This window comes from Panulirus ornatus, chromosome 52, assembly GCF_036320965.1.
Source record: "Panulirus ornatus isolate Po-2019 chromosome 52, ASM3632096v1, whole genome shotgun sequence".
Lineage (NCBI taxonomy): Eukaryota > Metazoa > Arthropoda > Malacostraca > Decapoda > Palinuridae > Panulirus > Panulirus ornatus.
In genome coordinates, this window is record NC_092275.1 from 5,063,962 (window position 1) to 5,088,804 (window position 24,843).

Below are 24,843 nucleotides of genomic sequence, written 5' to 3' on the forward strand. Positions count from 1 at the left end.
CACTTCTGCTGCCAAATCCACTCCCAGATATCTAAAACACTTTACTTCCTCCAGTTTTTCTCCATTCAAATTTACCTCCCAATTTACTTGTCCCTCAACCCTAATGTACCTAATAACCTTGCTCTTATTCACATTTACTCTCAGCTTTCTTCTTTCACACACTTTACCAAACTTAGTCATCAGCTTCTGCAATATCTCACCCAAATCAGCCACCAGCGCTGTATCCTCAGTGAACAACTAATCATATTGCAGCCAATTAGTTCCTTACTCCTTATCAAGAATCTGCAATAAGCTTCTTTCTCATACAAAGTGTACAAAACTAACTCAACCATAGCCATAAGTCTCAACTTCAACCCCCACACCATGAGAACTGCTTAAACCATAGTTAACAGGAATTCTGTCCAAGGATGTAAGGATATCACTCAGTGAAATCAGTGACTTTTGTTAGTAAATCTTAATAACCTACAACCTCTTAACTGCTCTACCCACACAGAAGCATGCATTAGGGTAATGCTCCATAAACAATGAGATTTCCCATCACAATTTCAAGGATAAGTTCTGGGGTACAGAATACATGTGTATGGCTGCTACATTCATTAAAATGGCACATCATGCTCACATACCCTCCTAGTATGAGAGAGGGAGATGTAAGTGATACCACTTTTACCAAAAATTTCTCTACTTCTACCAATAATATACTCAACAGACTAGATTCAGAGGAATGGCCAAATATTCATGGATAAACCTTGGTACAGACAAAAATATCAGCTACAACAGATACACACCATTCATGTTCAGCAGCTATACCTACCAAACCAAAAAAACCTTGCTAAAAACCTCAAATAAGATACTGAACCAGAATTTGCCAAAATCTAACAAATTATTCTTCTTCCTTCACTGTTTCCAAAAAACACTTCCATAATGCTTCACTCCATGAAGCATGTTCAAACAAAAATTGGCAGCTTATACATACAGATATGATCTTTTCTATTACTTTGTCATAAAGCTATACAAAATATAAATCTACTTATCTACACAAACCTACATTGCATGAAAGGAAGGTACCTCAAGACTGGAAGCTAGCTAACTGAACTTTTATTTATAAATAAAACGACAAAAAAAAAAGCTTCTTTTCTAAATAAGATGTTAGAACAATAACTGGAGACAAAATCATCAAATTTCTAACAAAAATAGGTCGATAAATGACCATCAACAAAGTTTCTTGAATAAAGAATCATGTTTATTGTATGAGTGAATTCTTCAGTCACATACAAAATATAACTTCTTTGTCCTTCTTATATACTAGTTTGCCATTTCCCATATAAGTAGGTAGCACTCCGGAAAGAGAAAGAGAAGGCCTCATTCACTTAACTCTCTATCAGTCACATGTAATGCAATGAAACCACAACACTCCAACTAAACCATGCCCTACAGACCTTCCCATGGTTTCTTCCGGCTGTTCCATATGCCCTGGTTCAGTCCACTGATAGCATGTCAATCTTATAAGCCAATGCTATAATTCATTTTATCCCATGCAAACCTTTTACCCTCCTGCAAGCTCAGGCACCAAGCACTAAAAATTTTATTCACTTCAACCTTCCAACTTCAATTAGGTCTCTCACTTCTTCTTGTTCCTTCCACTTCTGACACATATATTCTTTTTATCAACCTCTCCTCACTCATTCTCTCTGTATGTCCAAAACATTTCAGCAAACCTCCACAGCTCTCTCAACCATACTCTTATTACTACGCCTCTCTCTTACCTTTATATTACTTAATCAACCCACCTCATACTACATACTGTCCTCAAACATTTCATTTCCAGCACTCTCTTCCATACATTCTCATCTATAGTCCATGCCTCACATCCATTCAACACCATCAGGGATGCTGCACCTCCAAACATACCCAATTTTGCCTTCCGAGATAGTGACCTCTTTCTTCACATTCCTCAGTGCTCTCAGAACCTTTGCCCCTTACCCACCCTATGATTCACCTCAGCTTCCTTTGGTCTATTTGCTGCCATGTCTACTTCAAGGTATCTAACACACTTCATTTCCTCAATGGTTTCTCCATTCAAACTCATACCCCCAACTAACTAGTCTCCTTATACTGCTCACCCAAACAACACTGCTTTTATTCACATTTATTCTTAACTGTCTTCTTTCACACACTCCCAAACATAGACACCAACTTCTCCAGTTTCTCACTTATATTTTCCACCAGCACCGTGTCATCAACATACAACAATTAACTAACCTTCTAAGGCCCCCTTCACCTCCAGCAGACTGCATACCTGCCCCACTTTCCAAGACCCTTGCATTTACTTCTATCACCATTGCATCCATAAACAAATTAAACAGACATGGTGACATCACACACTTCTGCCACAGACCCACCTTCATATGGAACCACTCATTCCCCTCTACACCTACCCATACACATGCCTTTGTCTCATGATGAAAACTTATCAGCTTTTAAAAGCTTTCCACCTACACCATATATTCATAACATCTTTCACAAAGCAACTCTTTCAATCCTATGTTTTCTTCAGATCCATAAATGCCACACAAATCCTTCTGTTTCTCCAACTATTTTTCATACACATTTTTCAAAGCAAATGCCTGATCCACACACTTGCTACCACTCATGAAACCATAGTGTTTCCTCTAATCTTATGCTCTGCTCATTCCACCTCCTTCTCAAGCACAACTCTTTCATACAACTTACCTGGTACACTCCCCTTTGCATTTATGCAATGGCACTATACATGCATTCTGACAATCCTCAGCCACCTCGCCATGATCCATACATATACTGAAAATCCTAACTAACCAATAAATAACATAGTCACCTCCTTTCTGAAGAAATTGAACTGCAATACCATCCACTCCTACCACCTTGCCACATTTCATCTAAGGCAAGGATCTCACCACCACCTCTTTTCTCACCAAACCACTTGCCATGAACCTCTCACTTCGCATACCTCCCTGACCTAAACACCCACTGTCTGCCACACAATCAAGCTAATTCAACAATCCTTCAAAGTACAGTGAGTCCCCAACTTCGGAGTATCTGACCTAAGAACATTCATACCCATGAAAAAGCCCCCAAAATTAATATTTAATTCCTAATCCAACATCCAATCAATTACTCATATTTACGAACTGAAGAATTGCATCTTTTTTCATTAATATTTACAATGGAGCACAGTATCTTATACATTATCACAGTCAGGTATAGGTATTTACTCTAATTCTGTGCATTTCTTTATATTTTCTCCCCTATCCCTAGGGATAGGGGAGAAAGAATACTTCCCATGCATTCCCCACGTGTCATAGAAGGTGACTAAAGGGGACAGGAGCCGGGGGGGCTAGAAACCCTCCCCTCCTTGTATTTCAATTTCTAAAAGGGGAAAAAGAAGGAGTCATGTGGGGAGTGCTCATCCTCCTCAAAGGCTCAGATTGGGGTGTCTAATTATGTGTGGATGAACCAAAATGAAAAAAAAGGAGAGATAAGTAGTATGTTTGAGGAAAGGAACCTGGATGTTTTGGCTCTGAGTGAAACGAAACTCAAGGGTAAAGGGGAAGAGTGGTTTGGGAATGTTTTGGGAGTAAAGTCAGGGGTTGGTGAGAGGACAAGAGCAAAGGAAGGAGAAGCACTACTCCTGAAACAGGAGTGGTGGGAGTATGTGATAGAGTATAAGAAAGTAAACTCTAGATTGATATGGGCAAAACTGAAAGTGGATGGAGAGAGATGGGTGATTATTGGTGCCCATGCACCTGGGCATGAGAAGAAAGATCATGAGAGGCAAGTGTTTTGGGAACAGCTGAGCGAGTGTTAGCAGTTTTGATGCACGAGACCGGGTTATAGTGATGGGTGATTTGAATGCAAAGGTGAGTAATATGGTAGCTGAGGGACTAATTGGTGTATATGGGGTGTTCAGTGTTGTAAATGGAAATGGTGAAGAGCTTGTGGATTTGTGTGCTGAAAAAGGACTGGTGATTGGGAATACCTGGTTTAAAAAGAGAGATATACATAAGTATACGTATGTAAGTAGGAGAGATGGCCAGAGAGCGTTATTGGATTACGTGTTAATTGATAGGCGCGTGAAAGAGAGACTTTTGGATGTCAATGTGTTGAGAGGTGCAACTGGAGGGACGTCTGATCATTAGCTTGTGGAGGTGAAGGTGAGGATTTGTAGAGGTTTTCAGAAAAGAAGAGAGAATGTTGGCGTGAAGAGAGTGGTGAAAGTAAGTGAGCTTGGGAAGGAGACTTGTGTGAGGAAGTACCAGGAGAGACTGAGTACAGAATGGAAAAAGTTGAGAACAAAGGAGGTAAGGGTAGTGGGGGAGGAATGGGATGTATTTAGGGAAGCTGTGATGGCTTGCGCAAAAGATGCTTGTGGCATGAGAAGCATGGAAGGTGGGCAAATTAGAAAGGGTTGTGAGTGGAGGGATGAAGAAGTAAGATTAATAGTAAAAGAGAAGAGAGAGGCATTTGGACAATTTTTGCAGGGAAATAGTGCAAATGATTGGGAGATGTACAAAAAAAAAGAGGCAGAAGGTCAAGAGAAAGGTGCAAGAGGCGAAAAAGAGGACAAATGAGAGTTGGGGTGAGAGAGTATCATTAAATTTTATGGAGAATAAAAAGATGTTTTGGAAGGAGGTAAATGAAGTGTTTAAGAAGAGAGAACAAATGGGAACATCAGTGAAGGGGGCTAATGGGGAGGTAATAACAAGTAGTGGTGATGTGAGAAGGAGATGGAGCGAGTATTTTGAAGGTTTGGTGAATGTGTTAGATGACAGAGTGGTAGATATAGGGTGTTTGGGTCGAGGTGGTGTGCAAAGTGAGAGGGTTAGGGAGAATGATTTGGTAAACAGAGAAGAGGTAGTGAAAGCTTTGCGGAAGATGAAACCCGGCAAGGCGGTGGGTTTGGATGGTATTGCAGTGGAATTTATTAAAAAAGGGGGTAACTGTGTTGTTGACTGGTAGGTAAGGATATTTAATGTATGTATGGCTCATGGTGAAGTACCTGAGGATTGGCAGAATGCATGCATAGTGCCACTGTACAAAGGGAAAGGGGATAAAGGTGAGTGTTCAAATTACAGAGCTATAAATTTGTTGAGTATTCCTGGGAAATTATATGGGAGGGTACTGACTGAGAGGGTGAAGGCATGTACAGAGCATCAGACTGGGGAAGAGCAGTGTGGTTTAAGAAGTGGTAAAGGATGTGTGGATCAGGTGTTTGCTTTGAAAAATGTATGTGAGAAATACTTAGAAAAACAAATGGATTTGTATGTAGCATTTATGGATCTGGAGAAGGCATATGAATGAGTTGATAGAAATGCTCTGTGGAAGGTATTAAGAGTATATGGTGTGGGAGGCAAGATTCTAGAATCAGTGAAAAGTTTTTATAGAGGATGTAAGGCAAGTGTACGAGTAGGAAGAGAGGAAAGTGATTGGTTCTCAGTGAATGTGGGTCTGTGACAGGGGTGCGTGATGTCTCCATGGTTGTTTAATTTGTTTATGGATGGGGTTGTTAGGGAGGTGAATGCAAGAGTTTTGGAGAGAGGGGCAAGCATGCAGTCTGTTGTGGATAAGAGGGCTTGGGAAGTGAGTCAGCTGTTGTTTACTGATGATACAGCACTGGTGGTTGATTGGGGAGAGAAACTGCCAAAGCTGGTGACCGAGTTTGGTAAAGTGTGTGAAAGAAGAAGGTTGAGAGTAAATTAGAATAAGAGCAAGGCTGTTAGGTACAGTAGGGTTGAGGGACAAGTCAATTTGGAGGTAAGTCTGAATGAAGAAAAACTGGAAGTGAAGTGTTCTAGATATCTGGGAGTGGATTTGGCAGCGGATGGAACCATGGAAGCAGAAGTAAGTCACAGGGTGGGAGAGGTGGCAAAAGTTCTGAGAGCATTGAAAAATGTGTGGAGGGCGAGAACATTACATGGGAAAGCAAAAATGGGTATGTTTAAAGGTATAGTTGTTCCAACAATGTTATATGGTTGCAAGGCATGGGCAATAGATAGGGTTGTGCGAAGAAGGGTGGATGTGTTGGAAATGAGATATTTGAGGACAATATGTGGTGTGAGGTGGTTTGATCGAGTAAGTAATGAAAGGGTGAGAGAGATGTGTGGTAATAAAAAGAGTGTGGTTGAGAGAGCAGAAAGGGTGTTTTGAAATGGTTTGTCACATGGAGAGAATGAGTGAGGAAAGATTGACAAAGAGGATATATGTGTTAGAGGTGGAGGGAACAAGGAGAAGTGGGAGACCAAATTGGAGGTGGAATGATGGAGTGAAAAGGATTTTGAGCAATCGGAGCCTGAACACGCAGGAGGGTGAAAGGCGAGCAAGGAATAGAGTGAACTGGAACAATGTTGTATACCAGGGTCAACATGCTGTCAATGGATTGAACCTGGGCATGTGAAGCATCTGGGGTAAACCATAGAAAGTTTTATGGGGCCTGGATGTGGAAAGGGAGCTACGGTTTCGGTGCATTATACATGAAAGCTAGAGACTGAGTGTGAACGAATGTGGCCTTTGTTGTCTTTTCCTAGCACTACCTTGCACACCTGCGGGGGGAGGGGTTTGTCATTTCATGTGTGGCGGGGTGGTGACGGGAATGAATAAAGGCAGCAAGTATGAATTATGTACATGTGTATATATGTATATGTCTGTGTATGTATATACATCTATACGTTGAAATGTATAGGTATGTATATGTGCGTGTGTGGACGTGTATGTATATACATGTGTATGTAGGTGGGTTGGGCCATTCTTTCGTCTGTTTCCTTGCGCTACTTCCCTAACGTGGGAGACAGCAACAATGTATAATAAAAAAATAATAATAATGATTAAACTGACAAACGAATAGGCTCCAGGTTCATGACCTAACTTGGGGATACCCTGTATTCACTCCATCTTCTGTCTGGTCCTCTACATCTAGCTTAAACCACTCAATTTCCTTCCTAGGTAACTCATAAAAAGTGCTCTAATTGGCATGGTTGTGAAGAGAAATTACTGTTCACTGCTTGGTGCATGGCCTTAAAGTTGAAGCACAAAGCTCAATATGTAAATATCCATCTGGAGATGTTTGCTCAATTCATGTATATATCCATCTAGGGATGTTGCTAAATTCAAGTAAATATCCACTGGAGGCATTAATGGGTTAAAAACAGCAATCAGTGCCCAGTTGAACACAACAAAACCAACAGGATAAGATTCAAGGCTAGAAATGTATCAATCTCTGATGCCTATTCCAATTGGAACTCCTCAAAGGGGTGGCCACAGCAACAGTCTCCATAACTCAAGAACTTCAGTGCCACCTCTTTGCCTTAAGTGCCTCACCCCTAACAGGCCACTGCAAAGGGCAACTCTACTGCAGTGTTTGCAGAGGTTCCTACCTGATGTTCCTAATAACAACTTCTATCGAATGCTCTTACCTACTACTTCAACTTAACGTATCTATCTAATGTTCCTGCCTAAATGTCCCTACCTACTACTTCAACTTAACGTATCTATCCAATGCTCCTGCCTAAATGTCCCTACCTACTACTTCCATCTACCTAATGTTCCTGCCTAAATGTCTCTACCTACTAATTCTACCTATTGCTCCTACCATTCTGCCAAAAGGCAGGGCTAGTGCACAGTGCTCACCGCAGGAAAATCTAGAGTTACGAAGAATAAGCTGCATGAATTAAGTGCTGTAAAGTGTTACGAATGACAAGGAGAGATTGTATGTTTGTAGGCAGAATGCCAGTAATCCACATGTAAGAGAAGCAGAAAGAAAAGTTTACCTGGGTTAGAGGAGTGCAACTTAACAACCACTAAAGTGCTGGCTCACTGAGCAGATGCCACTAACCCTCCCAATACCCAGGCGGGTACCAGTACTGTTAATATACCTCCCTCGTCACTGGTTGCCTACCAACTACTACCTGACTAAAAATATAACCTACAAAAATACAATAGGGTACTTATCCTTTATAATGTCATGATTGAACCTCATTTGTTCACCAAACCTGATCAAAGGAGAAATGAATGAATTCAAAGAAGAGCAATCAAATTCCTGTTACCTTACCTATGTTAAGGCACATGTGGGCAAAAACAGTTCAACATCTTTCCTACTTTATACAACAGTGTTGTCCCAATCCAATAAAATGGTGCTAAAGACTTTTTATTCAAATTGCTCTTGCTGTTACTGTTATCATCATTCACATAATTAATGCTTTTGTAATAAAGCCTGATGGGTAACAAAGGATTTTTAATACATAGAGAAAAGTAAATGTATGTAAATGAATACAAACTATGGACCTCTGCTATCCTACAATAAACAGATCACACAAATGATTATTTAATGAGTTACTAAAAATGTATGTACATTAATCAAAAAGGGTACTCACCACAATACCTCAGCTATCCTAGGGTGGTTAGCATCATCTACTATGTTGGGCACAAAACTGATGACTTCTTGTTGGACCTTAAGAAATTAATAAATTATATTAGAAACTCATCAATACCACAATAAAAGAATAAATAAACATTTATCCATTTTGAGGTTTATCAGGTTCATTTACATGGACACCATTCTTATACTAGCTCACCTCCCTTAACATTTTTCATAAATATATTCAAAATGGGGCAACATGCTGTCAATGGACTGAACAAGGGCATGTGAACTAGCTGGAGGAAACCAGCAGAACCTTCACTTCACCGTGAGGAGATATATGCAACAATCACCACTGGAAAGAGGAAATAAAAACAATGAGTGATTTCACTTATTGTTTATTACATCCTCAGACAGAGTGGGGTAGATACAGGTGTTGAGGTCTTAAAAGAAAAGAGGTAGCTGTGACGCGAGGCTTCATTAATCTCCGTGGAGTGCAGGAGGGCACTAATCATGTGACCTGACATCTGATCTTCCTCTCCTTACAATGCACGTGGACAGGGTTATTCTGGTGGATACTTCTTAATAATTATTTATGTTAACATAAATAATCATTTTGTGGAAAGAGAGCTTGGTTTCGTTGCATTATACACAACAGCTAGAGACTGGGTGTGAACGAATGTGGCCTTTGCTGTCTTTTCCTAGTGCTACCTCACGTGGGGAGAGGGGGGGTGCTATTTCATGTGTGGGAGTGTGGTGACAGGAATGGATGAAGGCATTAAGTACGAATATGTACATGTGTACATTTTGTACATGTGTACATTTTGTACATTATGTCTGTGTATGTATATGCATGTATATGTTGAAATGTATAGGTATGTATCCCTGGGGATAGGGGAGAAAGAATACTTACCACGTATTCCCTGCGTGTCTTAGAAGGCGACTAAAAGGGAAGGGAGTGGGGGGCTGGAAATCCTCCCCTCTCGTTTTTTTTAATTTTCCAAAAGAAGGAACAGACAAGAGGGCCAGGTGAGGATATTCCCTCAAAGGCCCAGTCCTCTGTTCTTAACGCTATCTCGCTAACGCGGGGAATTGCGAATAGTATGAAAAAAAAAGTGCGTGTGTGGGCGTTTATGTATATACATGTGTATATGGGTGGGTTGGGCCATTCTTTCATCTGTTTCCTTGCACTACTTTGCTAACATGGAAGACAGCGATTAAGTATAATAAATATTTTTTATTTATTTATTTTGCTTTGTCGCTGTCTCCCGCGTTTGCGAGGTAGCACAAGGAAATAGACGAAAGAAATGGCCCAACCCACCCCCATACACATGTATATACATACACGTCCACACACACAAATATACATACCTATACATCTCAATGTACACATATATATACACACACAGACAAATACATATATACCCATGCACACAATTCACACTGTCTGCCTTTATTCATTCCCATCGCCACCTCGCCACACATGGAATACCATCCCCCTCCCCCCTCATTTGTGCGAGGTAGTGCTAGGAAAAGACAACAAAGGCCCCATTCGTTCACACTCTAGCTGTCATGCAATAATGCCCGAAACCACAGCTCCCTTTCCACATCCAGGCCCCACACAACTTTCCATGGTTTACCCCAGAGGCTTCACATGCCTTGATTCAATCCACTGACAGCACGTCAACCCCTGTATACCACATCGATCCAATTCACTCTATTCCTTGCCCGTCTTTCACCCTCCTGCATGTTCAGGCCCCGATCACTCAAAATCTTTTTCACTCCATCTTTCCACCTCCAATTTGGTCTCCCACTTCTCCTCATTCCCTCCACCTCCGACACATATATCCTCTTGGTCAATCTTTCCTCACTCATTCTCTCCATGTGCCCAAACCATTTCAAAACACCCTCTTCTGCTCTCTCAACCACACTCTTTTTACTTCCACACATCTCTCTTACCCTTACATTACTTACTCGATCAAACCACCTCACACCACACACTGTCCTCAAACATCTCATTTCCAGCACATCCACCCTCCTGCGTACAACTCTATCCATAGCCCACGCCTCGCAACCATACATCATTGTTGGAACCACTATTCCTTCAAACATACCCATTTTTGCTTTCCGAGATAATGTTCTTGACTTCCACACATTCTTCAAGGCCCCCAGGATTTTTGCCCCCTCCCCCACCCTATGATTCACTTCCGCTTCCATGGTTCCATCCGCTGCCAGATCCACTCCCAGATATCTAAAACACTTTACTTCCTCCAGTTTTTCTCCATTCAAACTTACCTCCCAATTGACTTGACCCTCAACCCTACTGTACCTAATAACCTTGCTCTTATTCACATTTACTCTTAACTTTCTTCTTTCACACACTTTACCAAACTCAGTCACCAGCTTCTGCAGTTTCTCACATGAATCAGCCACCAGCGCTGTATCATCAGCGAACAACAACTGACTCACTTCCCAAGCTCTCTCATACACAACAGACTGCATACTTGCCCCTCTTTCCAAAACTCTTGCATTCACCTCCCTAACAACCCAATCCATAAACAAATTAAACAACCATGGAGACATCACACACCCCTGTGTGGAAGTCGAGAACATTATCTCGGAAAGCAAAAATGGGTATGTTTGAAGGAATAGTGGTTCCAACAATGATGTATGGTTGCGAGGCGTGGGCTATGGATAGAGTTGTACGCAGGAGGGTGGATGTGCTGGAAATGAGATGTTTGAGGACAGTGTGTGGTGTGAGGTGGTTTGATCGAGTAAGTAATGTAAGGGTAAGAGAGATGTGTGGAAGTAAAAAGAGTGTGGTTGAGAGAGCAGAAGAGGGTGTTTTGAAATGGTTTGGGCACATGGAGAGAATGAGTGAGGAAAGATTGACCAAGAGGATATATGTGTCGGAGGTGGAGGGAACGAGGAGAAGAGGGAGACCAAATTGGAGGTGGAAAGATGGAGTGAAAAAGATTTTGTGTGATCGGGGCCTGAACATGCAGGAGGGTGAAAGGAGGGCAAGAAATAGAGTGAATTGGAGCGATGTGGTATACCGGGGTTGACGTGCTGTCAGTGGATTGAATCAAGGCATGTGAAGCGTCTGGGGTAAACCATGGAAAGCTGTGTAGGTATGTATATTTGCGTGTGTGGACGTATGTATATTCATGTGTATGGGGGGTGGGTTGGGCTATTTCTTTCGTCTGTTTCCTTGCGCTACCTCGCAAACGCGGGAGACAGCGACAAAGTATAATAATAAAAAAAAAAACTATAATAAATAATAATAAATATGAATGAATAAATTATTATTAAGAAGTATCCACCAGAACAACTCTGTCCACACACAATGTAAGGAGAGGAAGGTCAGATGTCAGGTCACATAATTAGTGCCCACCTGCACTCCACGGGATTAATGAAGCTCTGCCTCACTGCTATTTCTGTGCTTTTAAGGACCTCAACATCTGTATCTCCCCCACTCTGTCTGAGGATGTAATAAAAAAAAGCACTCACCGTTTTTATTTTCTCTTTCCAGTGGTGACTGTTGCATGAATAGGTCTGTGGGGCCTGGTAGCATAAAGTTTTTTTCATAATTTCTTTAAAATTCAGAAACCTGTGATTTACTCATCCCTACTGGTAATACCACGATGATTTCATTTCTTTATCATGTTCTTTGTTAGAGCTCTTTCTATATACTTTCATACATGAAAATATTGCACAACCTCAATGTATTTCCAAACATTTCACACTTAAATTCCAAAGCCCAACCATATTTCAATGACTGTTTTTCTATCAACAGTAGGGTGAACCCTAGGCTATGATCCTTTTATTACCAGACCCCAGCTGCATGTGGTTAAGCTGTAAGGTGAAAAGTCACCTTTAGTAAGAGTATCATCATCAGTGGATGAGAAAGAATACAGTGTTGTCAAGGAATTCCTCACTTCAAAGGAGTTCACTTCCCTGCAAGTGGACATAGTGCAGCCAGAACCTGCAGGAGCCCCAGCAAAGGGGTCCTAGCATTGCATGATTAACTTTCCTTTTAATATGTGTTTGCCCATAGACCCTACAGACCTTGCCCTGGTTTCCTTTGGCCACTTCATATGCCCTAGTTCAGCTCAATGACAGTATATTGCCCTTGGTAAACCCCACCATTCACATGTGCTCTATCCCATGCATGCCCTTGCAGTATTCAAGCACTTGTCACTCAAAGGATTCCATCCCCTCTGTTTCCCATTCTCTTTGCTCCCTCCACTTCTGACATGTTTAACCTCATAGTCGTCGTCTCCTCATCTCATTCATCCTATCCCAACTGTATGTCCAAACCATTTCCACAAACCCTCTTAAGCTCTCTCAGACATACTCCTCTTTCCACAAAAGTACACCTCTCTCTTACCTTATCATATCTTAATTAACCCATCCTCCTTACATAATATATTGTCCTTTAATCTTGACTGGAGTGAAGCCTGTCCTTAACAACCCGTTAAAAATAAAAGACTGACAGCATAGTCCACTGACACAGGAGAATGCAACAGTATGACACCATTGACAGAGCATAGGGGTATAGCTTAACCAGGTCAATACAGCAGTGTTCTTGAGTAGTTGTATCACACCATCCTTTAAAACACATTATGGCTAAATTTTTCATTTACTAAGCATGACTGTTATATTCTTTTTGTCATGTGTTTGCCTATCTCATTCTTATTAGCCATATGGCTTCAATTGCTTTATAGGAAAACCACACGAGTAAAAGGATCTGCTGAAAAAATCTCTTATTACACAGCAGTGTGGCTTCAGGTATACTCCCGCAAGTATATACACCCATCCCTCACTGTATGCAGGGGTCATGTTCTCCTAACACAAAAGAAAAATCATACATAGCCCTACCTTTTGGCAAAATAGTAGGAGCAATAGATAGATGTAGTAGGTAGGAACACTCAGATAGGAGCTTTAGGTAGAAACACGAGGTAGAAGAAGCAGGTAGGAAGATTAGGCAGGAGAAATAGTAGAAGAGGAACATTAGGCAGGAGCCTCTGGAAACACTGCACTAGACTTGCTCTGCCAGTGTCCTGTTTAGGGAGAGACAGTAAAGGCTACAAAGAAGTACTAAAGTTCACTAGCTATGGAGATTCTATATCTGTGGTCACCCCACTGAGGGAGTTCCAGGTAAGAACAGGCATCAGAGATGTAGAAAGATAGATAGATAAATAAACATACAGAGCAAAATAAAAAGTGTACAGCAGCTTCGCGGTCAGCACTTGAAAGATTCTCGCATTACCTTCATGTTACTTAGCTTCTAATGTTGAATGAACTTATCCATTCATCATTTACTTGCTTCAAATGGCTGTGACTCAGCTAAATTGTCTTCTTTGTATAAATGCTCATAAAATTTCAGATGTCTCCATGGTTGTTTAATTTGTTTATGGATGGGGTTGTTAGGGAGGTGAATGCAAGAGTTTTGGAAAGAGGGGCAAGTATGCAGTCTGTTGTGGATGAGAGAGCTTGGGAAGTGAGTCAGTTGTTGTTCGCTGATGATACAGCGCTGCTGGCTGATTCATGTAAGAAACTGCAGAAGCTGGTGACTGAGTTTGGTAAAGTGTGTGAAAGAAGAAAGTTAAGAGTAAATGTGAATAAGAGCAAGGTTATTAGGTACAGTAGGGTTGAGGGTCAAGTCAACTGGGAGGTAAGTTTGAATGGAGAAAAACTGGAGGAAGTAAAGTGTTTTAGATATCTGGGAGTGGGTCTGGCAGCGGATGGAACCATGGAAGCGGAAGTGAATCATAGGGTGGGGGAGGGGGCGAAAAATCCTGGGAGCCTTGAAGAATGTTTGGAAGTCGAGAACATTATCTCGGAAAGCAAAAATGGGTATGTTTGAAGGAATAGTGGTTCCAACAATGTTGTATGGTTGCGAGGCGTGGGCTATAGATAGAGTTGTGCGCAGGAGGGTGGATGTGCTGGAAATGAGATGTTTGAGGACAATATGTAGTGTGAGGTGGTTTGATCGAGTAATCAATGTAAGGGTAAGAGAGATGTGTGGAAATAAAAAGAGTGTGGTTGAGAGAGCAGAAGAGGGTGTTTTGAAATGGTTTGGTCACATGGAGAGAATGAGTGAGGAAAGATTGACAAAGAGGATATATGTGTCAGAGGTGGAGGGAACGAGGAGAAGTGGGAGACCAAATAGGAGGTGGAAAGATGGAGTGAAAAAGATTTTGAGTGATTGGGGCCTGAACATGCAGGAGGGTGAAAGGCGTGCAAGGAATAGAGTGAATTGGAACAATGTGGTATACCGGGGTCGACGTGCTGTCAATGGATTGAACCAGGGTATGTGAAGCGTCTGGGGTAAACCATGGAAAGTTGTGTGGGGCCTGGATGTGGAAAGGGAGCTGTGGTTTCGGTGCATTATTACATGACAGCTAGAGACTGAGTGTGAACAAATGGGGCCTTTGTTGTCTTTTCCTAGCGCTACCTCGCACACACGAGGGGGGAGGGGGTTGTTATTCCATGTGTGGCGAGGTGGCAATGGGAACAAATAAAGGCAGACAGTATGAATTATGTACATGTGTATATATGTATATGTCTGTGTGTGTATATATATGTGTACATTGAGATGTACAGGTATGTATATTTGCGTGTGTGGACGTGTATGTATATACATGTGTATGTGGGCGGGTTGGGCCATTCTTTCGTCTGTTTCCTTGCGCTACCTCACTAACACGGGAGACAGCGACAAAGCAAAATAAATAAATAAATAAAAAATTTCAGAACTTTAGTCCTGAGCGGAAAGGAAATAAGACTGCTTTTCTTTTTCACCTCATGCTCTACGTAGAACAAGAGCATATTTTCCATCTTCTCCATGTCTGGGTTCTAACCCTAGTAGTTACCTAAGCAAACAGTGTAGAGTAAACTACAGCATCAGAGCACCAACAAATTCCTAGTTTCATTTCTAAAGCCAGAAATGTTCTCTTCAGTTTAACTGCTGGTTTTGGGGTAGGAGAAGATGCTGCAGGATATTTGGATGCCATATCAATAAACATAAAAACAGCAGGTTGCAGGAAAATTACATTAGCAGGTACACCCAACTAGCAAAAGTAGCACAGATCTACAGTGGTGGCAGCGAGACTGACACACTGGCAGGAACTTGGCATGCTCCACTCATGATCCATGCATACTCCACCTGCCAACCCACACTGAAGTTTTGGCACACTTTCTAACTAACACACCCACATAGCAAATTCTGACCACATAAAAAAGAGGGGTTGGTGGAAGTAGGTTCCTCGCATAATAGCGAGATCACATATAATGAGCCCACATAAAGATAGGACTGGGTGTACAGTAGCTCCCTTTCAATATCCACAAATGAATAACTGTTAAAAGGTAATCACATGCTCATACACAAACACAGAACTGTGATGAATGAAAACACAAGCCAAAAACTTTGAGAAATTAGAAAACAAAATCAGAAAATCACCTCATACTATAGCTGAGCACCCAGTTTAAAGTATTAAAAGTTTTGAAATGAGACAAAAGAGTTGAGGAGAGGTACTGAAGCAAAGGAGATATCAATGGCAGAATCTGATCCAGCTATGGATGCAACCAATGAGAGAAATGAAAATTTTGTTGTTTGATATGATGGTAGAGAAATCTCAAAAATATACATAGGAAAAATGAATTTTTTCCAAAAAAGTGTGCAAATGGGAAATACATGGATCGAATATGCATGCAAAGTGACAGAAAGAAAGCAAAGAGACATAACAGAAGAGTAATGTATGATGGAGAAGTGATAATCAAATGATAAAGTCCCTGAAAGAAGGAATACAATGTGACAACATGAATAAAGGCAAAGCAAAGAAAGACAACCCAAAAGATTAACTGGTACCACCTAGATTCCAGACAATAAAAATACTGATATCTTTTAGTTTCATCCACATACCTTGACTGGTGAGCCCTCTAATATCTCAATAATCTTGGCAGTGAGGGTGTCTGAGTCCATTACACAGTCTAGCCACTTTAGGTTGGCCAATATTAAATTTGGTATGTTAGCTTGACTGCTGCTCCTGTAAAAATATATAAAGAATAAAATAAACTTATAGGTAATCTGACTTCCTTTCTATGGGTAAACATTTAAATTCTGTATCTACAGTGCTACACAGATGAAGAGGAATTGGGACTTTTGAAGCATACATAAGGTGTGGGATGAAATACTAGGTTGAATGTCAAAAATGTGCTAAAAGAAATATCTTGAAGTGATCTGGCCTTGTGGAGAAGGTGCATGATGACAGACCAGCAAAATAATCTATGGGAGTGAGGCAGAAGCAAATAGCATAAGGGGAAGACATCTAGCATCCTAGCTGATGAAGATATTCGAGGGTGCAAGTGGGTTTGGAGCATGTTGCTCTGGCACAAAAACATTAATATCTTCATTCAAAATCATTAAAATCTTGTCATAAAATCCTGTGGACGTAAGAGAGGAAATGTTAATGCAAGAAGGAAGGGGAGTTGCTGAATCAAAAGGAGGAAGTGAAAGGAAGATGGAAAGATTATTTTGAAGAACTGATGAATGTGGAACTGATGAATGTGGAAGGCAGCAGTTGTTACATGCATGGGTATGGAGGATGGAAGGAAGAGGATACAAGAGCAAGGGCCTAAAGCAAAATGGGAGGTAAGAAAGCAAATAATGAGGATGAAGGTGGGAATGGCACCTGGAGTGGATGGGATTACAGCTGAAATGCTAAAGTATGGAGGAGAAAGTGTGATACAGTGAATGCATCTGATATGTAATTCAGCATGGAAACAGAAGGTGGTGTCTAAGGACTGGCTGAAAGCTATCATTGTTCCTTTATCTAAAGGAAAAGTGTTAAGGATGTATGTAGCAATTATAGGGGAATAGGTTTGATCGAGTAAGTAACGTAAGGGTAAGAGAGATGTGTGGAAATGAAAAGAGCGTGGTTGAGAGAGCAGAAGAGGGTGTTTTGAAATGGTTTGGGCACATGGAGAGAATGAGTGAGGAAAGATTGACCAAGAGGATATATGTGTCGGAGGTGGAGGGAACGAGGAGAAGAGGGAGACCAAATTGGAGGTGGAAAGATGGAGTGAAAAAGATTTTGTGTGATCGGGGCCTGAACATGCAGGAGGGTGAAAGGAGGGCAAGGAATAGAGTGAATTGGAGCGATGTGGTATACAGGGGTTGACGTGCTGTCAGTGGATTGAATCAAGGCATGTGAAGCGTCTGGGGTAAACCATGGAAAGCTGTGTAGGTATGTATATTTGCGTGTGTGGGTGTGTGTATGTACATGTGTATGGGGGGGGGTTGGGCCATTTCTTTCGTCTGTTTCCTTGCGCTACCTCGCAAACGCGGGAGACAGCGACAAAGTATAAAAAAAAAAAAAAAAAAAGTCTGTACGTAAGAATGTTAATTGACAGAGTAATGGAAGTGAAAGAATGCAGAATAAGTGAAGAGAAAGGGGGTTTTAGGGAAGGTATGGGATGTGTGGATCAGATTTTTGTGGTAAAGATGACCATGGAAAACTATTTAGCAAAAGGTAAGAAGTTGTATGCAGCTTTTATAGATCTGTAGAGAGAATATGATAAAGTCAAGAAGAATGCTTTATGAGATATGGTAAGGATATATAATATAGAAAGACAACAGTTGGATGATGTGAAAGCCTTCTATAGAGGAGCAAATGCATGTGTAAGAGTGGATGGAGAGATGAGGGAAGTTTCGGGTTACATGTAGGTGTGAGACAGGGCTGTGTAATGTCACCCTGGCTTTGTAATATATATATGGATGGAGTGATAAGAGAGATGCAAGCAATACTAAGGAAACTTGGTGCAGAGATGGAGTGTGGCAGTGAGATATGGTGACTAGTGGTAAGCCTGTTTGTGGATGATACTATGTTGTCTGCTGAGAGTGAAGAGGAGTTGCAGAAGGTTTTAAGTGTGTTTTATGTGGGTAAGCATAGGTGACTGAAGATAAATGCAAGTAAAAGGAAAGTAATGGTGTCTGAAAGGAAACAGGTAAGAGTACTGATTTCGTAAAACCATACAGAGTGAAAGAAGAAAGTGTACAAACTTGTGCTTTGTATATGGGGGTAGAAAGATTGAAAGAAGTGAGAGAATTTAAGTATCTAGGAGCTATCTTCGATAAGTTTGGTGATATGGAAGGAAAGATAAGGGAGATAGCAGTACAGAGGAGAAGAGTCACTGGGTCCCTTAACAGAGTAATGAAGGGTAGAGTTGTAAGTATGGAAGTGAAGAGAGGATTAAGGGATGGCATAGTCCTCCCAATCCTGACCTATGCAGCTGAAACATGGACATGGAATGAGACACAGAGGTCAAGAATCCAGGCTGTGGAAATGAGCTATTTGAGAAGAGCATGTGGTGTGACTAGATGGAATGAAGAAAGAAATGAAGAAGTGTATGAAAAGGACATGTGGAAAGAATGCAAGACTGGGAGTTTACAAGAGGAGTGTATGATAGTACAATTAAAGGGTTGGTGTGAAAGAAAGACCAACTGTGACATGGGCAAATAGGGTGGAGGAATATTGGACGGAGAGAAATGGTGGAAGAATGCATGTAATGGTGTATGTGAGGGAGGCATGTTAGGACAGGGATATGTGGAGACTCTTTTGCCGTGGCCACCCCTTGATAGGAGTTCCCAGAGGGAATGGGCATGAGAGATATAGATACATAGACAGACAGAGCATCTATGAGCCATTCAGGGCAATTCAATCGGTTAGGTTTAACTAACTACATGTTCCAACTTCAAATGTAAAAATCATAAAAATGATCTTTAACCCTCTAACCCCTAAATGGAATATTACAAAGGTAGAGTCTTGTTTAAGGTAAAGTGCCATTATTATTACATTTAACTAACAGTGTTGCCACCAGGTTTGTTTTATCATGATTTTTTCACATATCACTTACTGATGAAATGAATATCATTTTACTTTTATTTATTTATTTATTTATTTATTTTTTTTTTCCGCTGTCTCCCGCGTTTGCGAGGTAGCGCAAGGAAACAGACGAAAGAAATGGCCCAACCCACCCCCATACACACATATATACATACGTCCACACACGCAAATATGCATACCTACACAGCTTTCCATGGTTTACCCCAGACGCTTCACATGCCTTGATTCAATCCACTGACAGCACGTCAACCCCGGTATACCACATCGCTCCAATTCACTCTATTCCTTGCCCTCCTTTCACCCTCCTGCATGTTCAGGCCCCGATCACACAAAATCTTTTTCACTCCATCTTTCTACCTCCAATTTGGTCTCCCTCTTCTCCTCGTTCCCTCCACCTCCGACACATATATCCTCTTGGTCAATCTTTCCTCACTCATTCTCTCCATGTGACCAAACCATTTCAAAACACCCTCTTCTGCTCTCTCAACCACGCTCTTTTTATTTCCACACATCTCTCTTACCCTTACGTTACTTACTCGATCAAACCACCTCACACCACACATTGTCCTCAAACATCTCATTTCCAGCACATCCATCCTCCTGCGCACAACTCTATCCATAGTCCACGCCTCGCAACCATACAACATTGTTGGAACCACTATTCCTTCAAACATACCCATTTTTGCTTTCCGAGATAATGTTCTCGACTTCCACACATTCTTCAAGGCTCCCAGAATTTTCACCCCCTCCCCCACCCTATGATCCACTTCCGCTTCCATGTTTCCATCCGCTGCCAGATCCACTCCCAGATATCTAAAACATTTCACTTCCTCCAGTTTTTCTCCATTCAAACTCACCTCCCAATTGACTTGACCCTCAACCCTACTGTACCTAATAACCTTGCTCTTATTCACATTTACTCTTAACTTTCTTCTTTCACACACTTTACCAAACTCAGTCACCAGCTTCTGCAGTTTCTCACATGAATCAGCCACCAGCGCTGTATCATCAGCGAACAACAACTGACTCACTTCCCAAGCTCTCTCATCCCCAACAGACTTCATACTTGCCCCTCTTTCCAAAACTCTTGCATTCACCTCCCTAACAACCCCATCCATAAACAAATTAAACAACCATGGAGACATCACACACCCCTGCCGCAAACCTACATTCACTGAGAACCAATCACTTTCCTCTCTTCCTATTTTTATCATCAATAAAATACAAACATAGACTCTATGAGTAACATCAACATGGATATGACATATGACTGTAAACAGAAATAGAGAAACTATGGCTATAGCATCTACATCTCCACAAACTGTTTAAGACCTCTCTCTCTCATGCTGGAAAGACAACTTGGCATGATATGTCCTGTGAAGGCATTCAGCACCCATATACCCACCTCCTACACCCTAATCCAAAACTTAACCTTGAAATTACCAGATGAGATCTCAATTCATGATATAAGGGTAAAGGAGTTACCTAGGGGTTAACATAGGAAAATATGACCATTACTTGATTCAGTGAAAGACAAACATGCCCACTTATGCAACAGAGGTGAAAACAATCGGAGAAAAAATAAAATCACTTATTCATGATGACTACGATTATGAACAGAATAAGGACAAACACACAAAAGTGAGAAAGAGTAAAGAGCTTATCAAAGGAGTAATACATTTCTGCCACTAAGTAAACACATAAGTGACATAGTATGTTCTTTCAAAAGGAAGAGTCTCTGGAAGGAAGCTTAGGAATGGTAAGGGCCTCCTGGATACATGTAACAAACACAGTGTCTAGCCAAAGAAAAAAATTGTGCTACAAAGAGAACCTTCTTCTTCTGCACTAAGCCTGTGATTGTGCAAGACTGATGAAAGCTTAATGGCCAAGCAAGTTGCACTGGGCAACAAACATCAGCTGAACTTCAAAAATTCATCTAATTCAACTACCAATCACCAAAACACACTTCCCAGGACCAAGCAAAATAAGAAACACTAACTTGGCATTTCTACCGCACTAACACTATTGCTCTTCCCTGTACATACTGACAACCAATTCAAAATTCATACTGAAGTACAAATAAGGGTAGGTTAGGTGGGATTTATACTCTAGATTCTCTAACTTAGCACAATTTTGATGCAGGTGTCAAAGATATCTTAGTCTACGTTATAGGATGGAAAAAACCAATGTTCACAAAGATAATGATGTCTATTCTGCTTTATCAGCTACAACTCCACAGTCTTTTCCTTGGGGTGAATCAAAAAGATAAAACCTAATGAGCTTCTGAAGTATATGGTCACTGCAAATAAGGTGAGTTAATAAATAAGAAATTTACAATCTTAAGCTCCCTTCCTAGCCATTACTGTGAGTCAATGAGCAGTCATTTACAATCTTAAACTCCCTTCCTACAATCAACAAAAGCTTCATTCCATGGCAAGTTCACAATATAACAAATATAAAATACACTTTGAAAAACTTAGCTAATGCAATAACTAGTCAACCAATAACAGTCTCTCGAACATAGCCAATTAGAAACTGCTAACGTACACATCTGTTTGATTGATCAAATTATTCTTTTCTGCTCCTGTTGATACCTAATTCATCATTCAAACTAAATTCCAAATGAAAAAGAGGTGGAAGTGAAGTAACTTATGCACATCACATAACACATATATGACTCTTCAAGCAAAACTAATTGATGTACTAGACTATGTTAAAAGAAATTCAAGCCTAAGTTATGGGGTGAAGAACACATTGTAATCATAATTCCTGTATAGGTAAAATGAAGGTGTGAATGGCTGTACACAAAAAAATTCACTATTTTGACCATGATTGATTTAAATTCTGTATATACTGAAAAAATCTATAAAGATAAAAAATCTGAAGCAACCATCAGATGAAGTAACCTTCTCTAGCAGAACCAGGCCAAACATCTGAAACTGTGGAGCAAACACCCATGCCTAAAGCCTGCTGGAAAGCAAGAATATGATATCACTACACAGTCCCAGCCCATATCTGTGTATATTCTTGGTTTGTGTGGTTCTGCAGCCTCTTTGAAATATTCCACCAAGAATTTCTCCTGAAACATATCTAAAATGGCAGAAAAAGATAAGAGTAAATCTAGTCCTGTAAGCAAAACAGAAAAACATAATTTAAGCCAAAATACATCAAAAAATCAAAACACTGAAAAAAGATGCATCTACTGAGTCTGTTGCATCAGAATTTGACTGCAGCAAAACAAAAGTTATTGACATTAGGCACATAAAGGATAAACCTAAAAAGAGATTGCATTTTACTGAACACAGTTGCTTTTCATCAATGTAATTTTGTCATCTGTAAAATTTTCCTATGATGAACTCAAAATTTACACTTGTTTTTGAAGACACAGCAAGTGTGATGAAATCATAATCATAAGGTGTCTGCTGGACTAAGATGCAAGAATTTCAGAGCCAATATCTATATGATTTGGACATGTAAGTTATTCTATTACTTTATTTTGCTTTGTCACTGCCTCCCGCATTAGCGAGGTAGCGCAAGGAAACAGACAAAAGAATGGCCCAACCCACCCACATACATATGTATATACAGACACATCCACACACGCAAATATACATACCTATACATCTCAATGCACACGTATATATACACACACAGACATATATAACCATCTACATAATTCATACTGTCTGCCTTTATTTATTCCCATCGCCACCTCGCCACACATGGAATAACAACCCCCACCCCCCTCATGTGTGCGAGGTAGCGCTAGGAAAAGACAACAAAGGCCCCATTCGTTCATACTCAGTCTCTAACTGTCATGTAATAATGCACCAAAACCACAGCTCCCTTTCCACATCCAGGCCCCACACAACTTTCCATGGTTTACCCCAGACGCTTCACATGCCCTGGTTCAATCCATTGACAGCATGTCGACCCCAGTATACCACATTGTTCCAATTCACTCTATTCCTTGCACGCCTTTCACCCTCCTGCATGTTCAGGCCCTGATCACTCAAAATCTTTTTCACTCCATCTTTCCACCTCCTATTTGGTCTCCCACTTCTCCTCGTTCCCTCCACCTCTGACACATATATCCTCTTGGTCAATCTTTCCTCACTCATTCTCTCCATGTGACCAAACCATTTCAAAACACCCTCTTCTGCTCTCTCAACCACACTCTTTTTATTTCCACACATCTCTCTTACCCTTACATTACTTACTCAATCAAACCACCTCACACCACATATTGTCCTCAAACATCTCATTTCCAGCACATCCACCCTCCTACGCACAACTCTATCCATAGCCCACGCCTCGCAGCCATACAACATTGTTGGAACCACCATTCCTTCAAACATAGCCATTTTTGCTTTCCGAGATAATGTTCTCGACTTCCAAATATTCTTCAAGGCTCCCAGAATTTTCGCCCCCTCCCCCACCGTATGATTCACTTCTGCTTCCATGGTTCCATCTGCTGCCAGATCCACTCCCAGATATCTAAAACACTTTACTTCCTCCAGTTTTTCTCCATTCAAACTTACCTCCCAATTGAGTTGACCTTCAACCCTACTGTACCTAATAACCTTGCTCTTATTCACATTTACTCTTAACTTTCTTCTTTCACACACTTTACCAAACTCAGTCACCAGCTTCTGCAGTTTTTCACATGAATCAGCCACCAGCGCTGTATCACTAGCGAACAACAACTGACTCACTTCCTAAGCTCTCTCATCCACAACAGACTGCATACTTGCCCCTCTTTCCAAAACTCTTGCATTCACCTCCCTAACAACCCCATCCATAAACACATCAAACAACCATGGAGAAATCACACACCCCTGCCGCAAACCTACATTCACTGAGAACCAATCACTTTCCTCTCTTCCTACATGTACACATGCCTTACATCTTCAATAAAAACTTTTCACTGCTTCTAACAACTTGCCTCCCACACCATACCTTCCACAGAGCATCTCTATCAACTCTATCATATGCCTTCTCCAGATCCATAAATGCTACATACAAATCCATTTGCTTTTCTAAGTATTTCTCACATACATTCTTCAAAGCAAACACCTGATCCACACATCCTCTACCACTTCTGAAACCACACTGCTCTTCCCCAATCTGATGCTCTGTACATGCCTTCACCCTCTCAATCAACACCCTCCCATAAAATTTACCAGGAACACTCAACAAACTCACACCTCTGCAATTTGAGCACCCACTCTTATCCCCTTTGCCTTTGTACAGTGGCACTATGCAAGCATTCCACCAATCCTCAGGCACCCTACCATGAGTCATATATACATTAAATAACCTTACCAACCAGTCAACAATACAGTCACCCCCTTTTTTAATAAATTCCACTGCAATGCCATCCAAACCTGCTGCCTTGCCGGCTTTCATCCTCCGCAAAGCTTTTACTACCTCTTCTCGGTTTACCAAATCATTTTCCCTAACCCTCTCACTTTGCACACCACCTCGACCAAAACACCCTATATCTGCTACTCTATCATCAAACACATTCAACAAACCTTCAAAATACTC

General features: G+C 41.0%; 1 protein-coding gene across 2 annotated transcripts in view; it reads right to left on the minus strand.

The window, feature by feature from the left end:
• LOC139765001 (Fanconi anemia group D2 protein-like) overlaps positions 1–24,843 on the minus strand; it is a 370,225-nt gene that overhangs the window by 301,482 nt on the left and 43,900 nt on the right. For both annotated transcript variants that reach the window (XM_071692052.1, XM_071692050.1), the window contains exons 6-7: positions 16,311–16,434; positions 8,403–8,479 (exon numbers count right to left, since the gene is read on the minus strand). In XM_071692052.1, coding sequence (XP_071548153.1) covers positions 8,403–8,479; positions 16,311–16,434 — 201 coding nt within the window. The remainder of the gene's footprint in view (positions 1–8,402; positions 8,480–16,310; positions 16,435–24,843) is intronic.